Here is a 12,206-nt window from a genome sequence, read left to right as displayed (position 1 = left end):
CGTATGAATATGTGAAATGTAACACTCTCGATATTTGAGAGTTAGTGATTTGTTTTGCTGAGCAGTATTATTATTATTATTATTTATTAGTTTGTTGTTAGTTATCATTTATTTAGTTAAGTAGTTAATTGGCTTTTAAATATATTTTCATATGTATATTTATATATTTCTACATGAGGGCGATTTGGGTTGTTTAAATGTTTTTGGTGTTCTTTCTTTGTATTGTTTTGAATTGTATTGTTTTGAACTTGTAATATTTAAAAATCTATTTTTCAACAAAAATATGTTTTAGAAAAACAAAATGCTGGAAAATTTGAATAAAATTAGAACCTCAACAGGTGTGGCAGCATCTATGTACAGAATTCAAGACAAATCTGACTCTATTTTCAGAAGAGTCATTGAACGCGATGTTGACTCTGTGTCTTTCGACATATATTACTAGACCTGCTGTGTTTTTTTCAGTACTTTCTGTTTTTATTGTGACTGGTTCAGTTTAGGGTGTAGGTTTGCTCGCTGAGCTGTAGATTTGATATCTAGACGTTTCTTTACCTGGCTAGGTAACATCATCAGTGGCGACCTCCAAATGAAGCGAGGCTGTTGTCTCCTGCTTTCTATTTATATGTTTGTCCTGGATGGGGTTCCTGGAGTTTGTGGTGATGTCATTTCCTGTTGGTTTTCTGAGGGGTTGACAGATGATATCTAAATCTATGTGTTTGTTTATGGCGTTGTGGTTGGAGTGCTAGGCCTCTAGGAATTCTCTGGCATGTCTTTGCTTAGCCTGTCCCAGGATAGATTTGTTGTCCCAGTTGAAATGGTGGGTTTTTTTTCATCCGTGTGTAGGGCTACAAAGGAGAGAGGGTCGTGTCTTTTTGTGGCTAGCTGGTGTTCGTGTATCCTGGTGACTAACTTTATTCCTGTTTGTCCTACATAGTGTTTGTGGCAGTCCTTGCATGGAATTTTATAGATGACGTTGGTTTTGTCCATGGGCTGTACTGGGTCTTTTAAGTTTGTTAGTTTTTGTTTGAGAATGTTGGTGGTTTTGTGTGCTACTAGGATTCCGAGGGGTCTCAGTAGTCTGGCTGTCACTTCTGAAACTTCTTTGATATATGGTAAGGTGGTTAGGGTTTCTGGCTGTGTTTGGTCTGCTTGCCGTGGTTTGTTCTTGTGGAATCTGCGGACTGTATTTTTTGGGTATCCGTTCATCTTGAATACGTTGTATAGGTGGTTCTCCTCTGTTTTCCAAAGTTCGTCTGTGCTGCAGTGTGAGGTGGCTCGTTGGAATAGTGTTCTGATACAGCTTCGTTTGTGTGAACTGATAACAGTTCTCAGTTATGAGGAAGGATCGCAGGATTGAATCGTCAACTCTGACTTGCTGCACTTTTCCAGCAACTTCTGTTTTTGTTTTTGATTCACAGCATCCTCAGTTCTTTTGACCTTTGAAACAGACCTCGGTGAAGTTGAAATAATTATCTTTAAAAGATTTTGGTAAGTGCTATAGACTGGAGTTGAAATTCCCAATTATCAGAATTGTGTTGGCCTACTCATTCCTCTTCTTCATCTGCTGCTATTTGGCAATTTAAAGTTTATCTTTAGCAGTGTCACCAATCTCTTCCTAACTTTTATTTCAATCCAAATGGATACTGCTCCTTTATTTGTTAGCACAGGTACACAATGCTTTATCTGAAATCCTTGGGGCCAGTTGTTTTTTGGAATTCAGAATCTTTTGGATTTCAGAATAAATGACATTTTCACAGTGAAACTAAAAACAAAAATTACCTAACAGCAGACGCACATGTGAATAGTCCGGGCACTGAGACAGAATTGATGCCTGCCAGTGCTTGACCATCCTGCCTGGGGTGATTCAAGTGGGTGTGGAGTAGGGTCATCTGTTCACATGCTAAAATGACGCTCCATACTCCACGAAAAAATTTCAGACTTCGGAGATTTGCAGATTTCAGAATTTCAGATAAAGGATTGTGTACCTGTATGACCTTACTTGCGACAGCCAGTATTTTTCTGATTGACATTTACCCCACAACCATTTGCTCTATCCATATCTTTTCTAAATACAGAATAGCCCACAATTTTATCTGTTGATGCTTATCTGTAGCATGTTTCTGATGTCCTTATTAGATCTGGTTTCTCACTTCTAATTATGATCTTCCACTACCTTGTTCTGTTACTGATGTTCTGTAAGTTAGTTGGCTAACTATTTAATGTGCCATTTCTTTCAATACTCCTACTTGATATTTTTAAACAAATATATTGTTATTACCTTCTGTTATTTCAATATAATGTTTCCTATTCCTTAAGTGTTTATGTTACCTTTATTTTGTGTTCTTTCTGTACTCTTAATAATTGTTGTCAACATGTATTTTCTTTTTCTTATCTACAGCCTACTATTATTTCTACACAATCACTGAAATGCCAGTAAGTTGTGAAAACTGAATTATTATTTAAGTAATTTAAAAAATTGTGAACTATTCTACATCATATTGAGCTTGAATTTAATGATAAAACTCTTCAATACCAGCTCTTACCAAAAAACAAATGTTTTCTTTGTGAGGTTTGAATGATTTCTGCGGGTGGAACCCCAAATACCTTAAGAAATCAAAGTACAAATCCAATAAGGAGATAATCCAAAAATAAATATACAATTAAAAAAGATGGACACCTGATTTTTTTCATACCTCCATGATGCAAGCCAATTGTTCAATTTCGTTTTCCCCAGGAAAGAGTGGGTGGCCTGTGTAGAGCTCAGCTAAAATGCAGCCAAAGCTCCACATGTCAATTGCTAATCCGTATTGGCAGCCAAGAATTACTTCAGGGGAGCGGTAGAATCTGCTCTGGATGTATGTATAAACTGTTGTACAAACAAAGTAGATTTTAACAATAAAATAAAATAAATGAGTCACAATTAAGCTACACACCTGTAGGTTCAAACAATTGTACCTCTTTACAGGCCACAGCAAACATTGAGCTAGAGATTTTGTAAGAATAATAGGGTGTAATGCCAAATCTTACCAAGGACATGGAATTCTGAGTACTGAGGGTGGCCTGGTGCTTGGAAGAATAAGGAAAGAGACAAGGGACAGGCAAGACTTATGTGTGATCTTAACACCTGGCAACAGTTTGCAAGGCATCCTGTGCAGAATCTGTGGGTAGATAGTTGCTGTCATTCTGCATTCCTTGACTGGGTCGATTTATGGCAGCAAAGGAACAACCATGAGTGAGTCTTAACAAGAAGAGACTTTTGTCTAAAATAGATTTGCTAATAGCTATCATTAAATAAACTGTAAGTTACGTTGGGTAGTTAGATACTGGGCTGAATCTTAACATGTTGTTTTGGCTAAATGTCAGTTTTCCAGGCATGTCCATGCTGAAATTGCTCTCACCAGCACAATGTTATGAGAGGTGAATTCAGTACTCGTTGTTTTATTAAGGATGATAGGGTTGATGCCCTATCAGATGGGCTGCCCACTAGGATTGGTGTATGCTACTAAAACAGGCATACAATTATGGGGACATATCAGCAATGGAAGTACCATCAGTTGATAGCAGAAAAGTAATCAGATAAAGAGACCCAAAGCCAGTAAGGCCATTAAGATGGTGGAGAGACTCTGCAGGATTACTGGCGATTGCCAGTGTTTTTTAAATCCCAGCAGCTTCTGTATTGATGCAAGCAGCACTCGGTTCTGACAGACACAGAGACAGCTTCAATTGAAACAACAGTCTTCATATTTTGCAGACAATGGGAAAATACTGATATCTTTGCAAAATGGCACCTAAATGGGACCTCATTTCCTTTAGTTAACTGCCTTCCTCTGTGCAAAAGGAAGGCAACTCTTCCCAACCAACCTTGGCAATGACCTTCCCTCAGAGGTAGGCATCAGGAACTACCTCAAAATGACTTTCCTCTATGCTGTGGACCCTCTGCCCAGAATCCCCAACCATATCACTTATGAGGCAGGGAAAATATATTGTTTTCTTTTGACAGTTCAACAGAAAATGTAGAAAGTGAAAATTATTTTATCTGTACAAACCTTTTTGATTCTCAAAGCAGCTTGATCCAAAATCAATCACCTTGATTAATCCTCGGCCTTTGGGGCAAAGTAATATATTTTCCTAACAACAAAGAATAAACACATTATTGTATTATGTTATGTGTTTCATGGGAAAGAATAATATATGTTTGGTTATTAAAAGGTCCCAAAGTAAGCAGCAACTACTGTAGTTACTATGTAAATGAAATATGAATTCTATATGAATGGTTTGTCAATGTTCTCATGTGAAAGCTTTTCATTTGGCAAATGTTCTACACTGACTGTATGTGAAAGGCTGAATAGATGGGAAGATGGGATTGTAATAACAATGAGGATTGGGCTGAGGATCATTGAAATTATGGTTTCTTCCTCTCCTGCTGAAAGGAGAATAAAGTTTAACGTATGGAACAAAGAGGGAAATCCACTGACATGTTGTCATTGGAACATGAATTCATAAGGGCTGCAAATAGAACATAGAACATAGAAGAATACAGTGCAGTACAGGCCCTTTGGCCCTCGATGTTGCGCCGATCCATGCCCACCTAACCTACACTAGCCCGCTATCCTCCATATGCCTATCTAATGCCCGTTTAAATGCCCATAAAGAGGGAGAGTCCACCACTGCTACTGGCAGGGCATTCCATGAACTCACGACTCGCTGAGTAAAGAATCTACCCCTGTCCTATACGTACCCCTTAATTTAAAGCTATGCCCCCTCATAATGGTTGACTCCATACGTGGAAAAAGGCTCTCATGGTCAACCCTATCTAAACCCCTAATCATCTTGTAAGATCTTCTAAAATGCTTTGTGTACCATCATAGACAACATGTAACATTTTGTGACATGTACACTTTGTCTATCCACTTAGTATAAAAGAATGTTGGTTAGCAATAACTAGGTAGAATTACCTTGGTTAACAAGCTATCACCAATTTCACTGAATGTACACTACCACATTTGCCCATTCTGCTACCGCCTTTCATAAACTTTTCATTACTGCCTTCCATAGACGATATCTTGGGAGTGTTAAAAACACTGTTTCCTCAAGTAGCAGTTCCGTTCTCTATTGTGCAGTTCAGAATCATTATTCCTTAGGGAATATTCCCAGGCTCCTGGAGACAATAATCCTTTTAAAACTGCAACAATACTTGAAATTCTCCAGTTCTGATTTAGAGTTTGGCAGGTTCTGTAACTAGCACCAACTCTGGGAAATCTGGTGGAGCTGGTTGTGAAACGTTTGTGCAAAGCTTCTGCATACCAATGGAAAAATATCGCAGAACATCAGGTGTCAGATATTATTAAAAACCGAAAGAACTGTACATGCTGTAAATCAGAAACAAAAGCAAAAGGTCTGGCAGTGTCTGTGAAAAGGAATCAGAGTTAACATTTCAAGTCCAATGACCCTTCCCAGAACTGATGGTAGCTAGGAAAATGCCGGTTTATATGCAGAAGATAGAGTGGGGGGAGAGGGTATTGATTAAATGATAGGTGGAGATAGAGCCCAAATAAAGAGAACAGTTGGACAACCAAAAGAGTTGATAATGATTTGACTGGGAGGGTGAATAGCTGTCAATAGACACTGTTAGTGACGAACAATGGGTAGTGTGTAATGACAAACTGTGATAACAAGGCCTGGTGGGTTTGCTAGGATATGGGGGAGTTCAGGTCCTAAAATAATTGAACTCAATATTGAGACCAGAGGACTGCAGGGTCCCCAAGCAGAAAATGAGGTGTTGTTCTTCCAGCTTGCACTGAGTTGGAGCATTGCAGAAAGCCTGAGTCAGAGATGTTGACTAGGGAGCAGGGTGCTGTGTTAAAGTGGCAGGCAACTGGAAGCTGAGAGTCTTTTCTGTGGACAGAACATAGATATTCTATGAAGAGGTCACCCAGTCCACGCTTCATTTCCCCAGTGTAGAGGAGACCACATTGTGAGCAGTGAATGCAGTAGACTAGATTGTGGGAAGTGCAGCTGCTGCTTCACCTGGAAGGTATGTTTGGGCCCTTGGATACTGAGGAGGGAGGAGGTAAATGAGCAGCTTTACACCTTTGGCAGTTGCAGGGGAAGGTGCTGTGGGTGGTAAGATGGGGGTGGGATGGGGGGAGAAGGTGGGGAGGGGGGAATGTTGAGGGAGAAGGAAGAGTGGACCAGGTTGCCCTGGGGGGAACAGTCAGGTTTTTTAATTTCATTGCCACTAGATGGCAGTCTACCACAGATGTATTTATTTCTATGAATGGCAGTCTGTGTACACTCTGTGTGTTATCTATGTTAAAGCCATTGTTCACAAAGCTTTTCATAAGCAATATGGAGGAAACTCATGCTGCATTCTGTTCTAGTTCAAAATATTTCTGTAAAGCTTTTATTGCAGAACTTAATTATATAGTTAAAATAATTCACAGAAAGATTTTGCAAATAATGATAAATTGAATCAATACAAGAGATTGTTGATGTCTCTACTGTTATATTTGGAAACAAAGTGCTATATAAAACTGTTCTATAACTTTCTGGGCCCTCTTGTGGCTCAATGATAGTGTCTCTACCCCTGGACCAGAAGACCTAGGTTCAAGTCCCACCTACTCCAGAGGTGTGTAATAACATCGAGGCAACAGGCTAGGCCAGGTGTCAGATCTCCTGATGGGAGAGCATTTCAGTGACTGTGACCACTACCGGCTCACCTTTACCAAAGCCAGGGAGAGGGATAGGAACAGACAGTATGGGAAGGTATTTAATTGGGGAGGGGAAATATACTGCTATTAGACAGGAGCTGTGGAGTATTAATTGGGAACAATTGTTCTACGAGAATGCACAACAGACTGTTTAAGGAGCACTTGTTGTGAGTGTTGGATAACTTTTTCCCACTGAGACAGGCATAGTAAGGTGAAGAAGCCTTGGATGACAAGAGAAGAGGAACTTCTCATCAAGAGGAAAAAGGAAGTTCACTTAAGGTTGAGGAGGCAAGAATCTGGCACAGCCTTAGAGGATTACAGGTTAGCTAGGAAAGAACTCAAAAATGGACTGAGGAGAGCTTGACAGGAAGGATTAGTGAAAACCCAAAGGCATTCTGCACTTACGTGATGAATAAATGAATGATCAAAGAGAGGGTAGGGCCGATCAGAGATAGTGGAGGAACTTGTGCCTGGGGTCTGAAGAGGTAGGGGAGGCCCTAAATTGAGTTTTTTGCTTCAGTATTCAGAGAGAGAGAGACCTTGTTGATAGTGAGAACACAGTGGACCAGGTTAATAGATTTGAATAGATTGATATTAAGAAAGTGGATATGCTGGAAATTCTGGAAAGCAAAGTAGATAAGTCCCCAGGGCTGGACCGGATATATTCAAGGTTACTACAAGACGTGAGGAATGAGATTGCTGTGCCTCTGGCAATGCTCTTTGCAACCTCACTATCCACAGGAGTAGTACTGGATGGTTGGAGGGAGGTGAATGTTGTTCCTCTGTTCAACAAAGGGAATAGGGAAATCCTAGGGAATTACAGAACAATCAGTCAGATGTCTGTGGTAAGCAAGGTACTGGAAAGGATTCTGAGAGATAGGATTTATGACTATTTAGAAAAACATAATTTGATTAAGGATCGTCAGCATGGCTTTGTGAGGGGCAGATCATGCCTCACAAGCATTATTGAGTTCTTTGAGGATGTGACAAGACAAGTTGATCAATATTGAGCAGTGGATGTGTTGAATATGGATTTCAGTAAGACATTTGATAAGGTTCCCCACGGTAGGCTCATTCAGAAAATTAGGAGGTATGGAATACAGGGCAATATGGCTGTCTGAATACACAATTCACTGGCCGAAAGAAGACAGTGTACGGTCGTGGATGGAAAGTATTTTGCCTGGAGGTTGGTGACCAGGGGTGTCCCACAGGGATCTGTCCTTGGGTGTCTACTCTTTGTATTTTTTTACAAATGACTTGGATGAAGAAGTGGAAGGGTGGGATAGTAAATTTGCTGATGACACAAAGGTTGTAGGTGGTGTTGTAGGTGGTGTCGAGGGCTGTTGCAGGCTACAACGTGACATTGACAAGATACAGAGCTGGGCTGAGAAGTGGCACCTGGATAAATGTGAAGTGATTCATTTTGGAACATTGAATTTGAATGCTGAATACAGGGTTAAAGACAGGATTCTTGGCAGTGTGAACAAACAGCGGGATCTTGGGATCCATGTACATAGATCCCTTGAAGTTGCTGCCCAAGTTGATAGGGTTGTTAAGAATGCGTGTGGTATTTTGGCTTTCATTAACAGAGGGATTGAGTTTAAGAGCTGTGAGGATTTGCTGCATCTCTACAAAACCTTGGTTAGACAACACTCAGAATATTGTGTCCAGTTCTGTTTGCCTCATTAGAAAGGATGTAGATACTTTAGAGAGGGTGCAGAGAAGATTCACCAGGATATTGCCTAGATTGGAGGGCATGTCTTATGAAGAGAAATTGAGCAAGTTAGGGCTTTTCACACTTGAGATAAGAAGGAAGAGAGGTGACTTTATAGAGGTGTACAAGGTAATGAGAAGCATAGATGGAGTAGATAGCCAGAGACTTTTCCCCAGGGCAGAAATGGCTGTCATAAATAGTCATACTTTTAAGGTGATTGGCGGAAGGTGTAGGGGAGATGTCAGAGGTTGGTTCTTTACGCAGAGAATGGTGGGTGCATGGAATGCACTGTCAGCAGTGATAGTGGAGTCAGAGACATTAGGGACGTTTAAGCAACTGCTGGACAAGCACATGGATGGCAGTAAATTGAAGGATGTGTGGGTTAGGTTGATCTTAGATTAAGATAAATGCATGGCACAACGTTGTGGGCCGAAGGGCCTGTACTGTGCTGTACTGTTCTATGTTATATCTCTGAACAGGTTGACTAGAAAAACAGATTAATAAAAAAATGTTTTTTTTTGTTGATGTTGCCAGTGCAATCTATAATATTGTCAGTATAATGCAAAGTTACAAAGTATTTACAGATCAGAAACAAGGCATTTGGTTGAATGCTGGTATTTATACTCCACGGAGGCCCTCTCCCGCCCCTTCTTTATCTAACCCCACCAATATTAACCTTCTATTCATTTCTCCTTCCTCAGCTCATATATCTTTCCCATAACTGCATCTATGCTGTTCACTCCAATCATTCCTTCTGGTGGCGAGTTCACAATCTATCCACTTTCTGGTAAAGAAACTTCTCCTGAATTGCCTCTTGCATTTATTAGTGATTATCATAAATAACCTAGTTTTGGTCCTGCTCACATATGAAAGTTTCTTTTTACCCACTCTATCAAAGCCTTACATAACCTTGACATTTTTAAAAAAATTAGATCACCACTCAGTCTTCTGTTCAAAAAAGTGATTTCCAGGCAGTTTAGACGTGGTACAATGAGAACCACCTCTCTCTCAATATCGGCAAAACTAAAGAATTGATCATTGACTTCAGAAAGAAAGGTGGAGAACACGCTCCCACCTACATCAATGGAGCTGAGATTGTTAAGTGAGGAGAGTGTCAAGTTCCGTGGAGTGAATGGTAACCGACAACCTGTCCTGAACTTCCAATGTAGATGCAACACTCAAGAAGGCATAACAATGCCTCTTCTTCTTTCGGCGGTTCAGGAAATTTGGCATGTCCGTAAGGATCCTCACCGACTTTTACAAGTGTACCATTGAAAGCATACCGTCTGGGTGCATAACAGCCTGGTATGGCAACTGCTCTGCCCATCATCGTAAGAAACTACAGAAGGTGGTAGTTTCTGTGCGACGTGATCTGTATGCCTCTGATTAAGTTTTTTTACACCCAATGATCTTCATCCTCACTTAGTATGATCTGCCTGTATTGCTCGTAAATAAAGCTTTTCGCATGACAATAAATCAATCGATAACTTTCCTGATACATATTAGCTCCACTTCAAGTATCATTATAATGGATCATTTTTATCCCCACCATTTAGCAATTTGAGTATCTACCTTATCCTTAGCTTAGTATTCAGTTAGGTACATATTCACAGAATACAGGGAGAACTAGCCATTTGGAGATAGAACTGGCTCAAAGGTAGAAGGTAGAAGGCAGAGTATGGTGGTGGAGTGTTGTTTTTCAGACTGGAGGCCTGTGACCAGTGGAGTGCCACATAGATCAGTGCTGGGCCCTCTACTTTTTGTCATTTACATAAATGATTTGAATGCGAGCATAAGAGGTACAGTTAGTAAGTTTGCAGATGACACCAAAATTGGAGGTGTAGTTGATAGCGAAGAAGGTTACCTCAGATTACAACAGGATCTAGACCAGATGGGCCAATGGGCTGAGAAGTGGCAGATGGAGTTTAATTCAGATAAAGGCGAGGTGCTGCATTTTGGGAAAGCAAATCTTAGCAGGACTTATACACTTAATGTAAGGTCCTAGGGAGTATTGCTGAACAAAGTGGCCTTGGAGTGCAGGTTCATAGCTCCTTGAAAGTGGAGTCGCAAATAGATAGGATCATGAAGAAGGCGTTTGGTATGCTTTCCTTTATTGGTCAGAGTATTGAGTACAGGAGTTGGGAGGTCATGTTGCGGCTGTACAGGACATTGTTTTGGCCACTGTTGGAATATTGCATACAATTCTGGTCTCCTTCCTATTGGAAAGATGTTGTGAAACTTGAAAGGGTGCAGAAAAGATTTACAAGGATGTTGCCAGGGTTGGAGGATTTGAGCTATAGGGAGAGGCTGAAAAGGCTGGGGCTGTTTCCCTGGAGCGTCGGAGACTGAGGGGTGACCTTATAGAGGTTTACAAAATTATGAGGGGCAAGTATAGGATATATAGACAAAGTCTTTTCCCTGGGGCCGGGGAGTCCAGAACTAGAGGGCATAGGTTTAGGGTGAGAGGGGAAATATATAAAAGAGACTTAAGGGACAACTTTTTCACACAGAGGGTGGTACGTGTTTGGAATGAGCGGCCAGAGGAAGTGGTAGAGGATGGTACAATTGCAACATTTAAAAGGCATTTGGATGGGTATATGAATAGGAAGGGTTTGGGTGGGATATGGGCTGGTTGCTGGCAGGTGGGACTATATTGGGTTGGGATATCTGGTCACCATGGACGGGTTGGACCGAAGGGTCTGTTTCCATGCTGTACATCTCTATGACTCTATGACTCTAAAGCTGCAACATATTTCTATTACTTACAGGTTTCAGGTCACAGTGAATTATTTTTTCTTTAAAGAGCATTTGTAAACTCTTTAGTAAAGTGTGTGCAAATCGACAAATAAGAGATATGGTAAAACCCTGGAAGTTGTTCTTCTGGATAAGTTCATACAAATTCATTCTGTGAAAAGAGTAGACTCAGTTATCATCTAACATCCTTCAAGCGATAAACGGTAATTTTATTTGATTATATGAATATTCACAACAGGGAAGTCCTGATGGTTGGAGCACAACATTGGGAAACACGCTGCCCATGTTTTTCAGTTGGTATCATTGAAAACTATCATTGATAGTCCACATGCAATGCCCTGGCAGGTCAGTACCTACAGCAGAACACATTAAAATTTATCCCAACAGAAGATATTGAATATTTGATCAATTCTTAACCACAATGTTACTATTTATCAAAAAATAGTTATCAACATAGTTCAGTTCTTGCACATCTGTGTTTGGCTGCAGCACTACAGATAATGTCCAGCATAAGTGGCCTTTGTGGGGAGTCTCACCCACTGGCATAACATGTATTGAGATCCTGAGTAGCTGACCTGGAATTTCTCATTATACAAGGTTTGTGGGTGATGTTACCATTCTTAACACACCTCCATAAAATTAAGTTTTAAACATACAAATGGATTAAAATATTTATCAAGACAGTTATCATATTAATCTTCAAGTTTTTAGCAAGGTCTTTGAACCCATTAAGTTCACAATGAGCACACTGGTAATCTCTGCATTGTATTGGTAGTCTATTTTCTTAAGTGAAATGCCCCACCTACCTTTCCCCCAGCCCCACCCCGACCCCAGTATTTATCTCTCAGCCCCTTTCCCCCTCCACATTCCAGAAGGGCTTATGTCTGAAGCATCGACCTTCCTACTTCTCGGACGCTGCCTGACCTGCTGTGCTTTTCCAGTGCCACACCTTTCAACTCTGACCCTCCAGCACCTGTAGTCATCACTTTCTCCTATTTTATTAATCTGTTTGACTCCAAATTATAAAAGTT

General features: G+C 40.5%; 1 protein-coding gene across 1 annotated transcript in view; it reads right to left on the bottom strand.

Annotated features, from left to right (window-relative positions):
* The window catches only part of dyrk4 (dual-specificity tyrosine-(Y)-phosphorylation regulated kinase 4), an 80,274-nt gene that overhangs the window by 29,869 nt on the left and 38,199 nt on the right, over window positions 1-12,206 (bottom strand). Inside the window, 4 exon segments of the mRNA XM_072562077.1 lie at window positions 2,541-2,601; window positions 2,691-2,863; window positions 4,044-4,125; window positions 11,188-11,326. Coding sequence (XP_072418178.1) covers window positions 2,541-2,601; window positions 2,691-2,863; window positions 4,044-4,125; window positions 11,188-11,326 — 455 coding nt within the window.

The sequence above is a fragment of the Chiloscyllium punctatum genome, chromosome 44, assembly GCF_047496795.1.
Source record: "Chiloscyllium punctatum isolate Juve2018m chromosome 44, sChiPun1.3, whole genome shotgun sequence".
Classification (NCBI taxonomy): Eukaryota; Metazoa; Chordata; class Chondrichthyes; order Orectolobiformes; family Hemiscylliidae; genus Chiloscyllium; species Chiloscyllium punctatum.
This window is presented reverse-complemented; position numbering and strand designations above follow the sequence as displayed.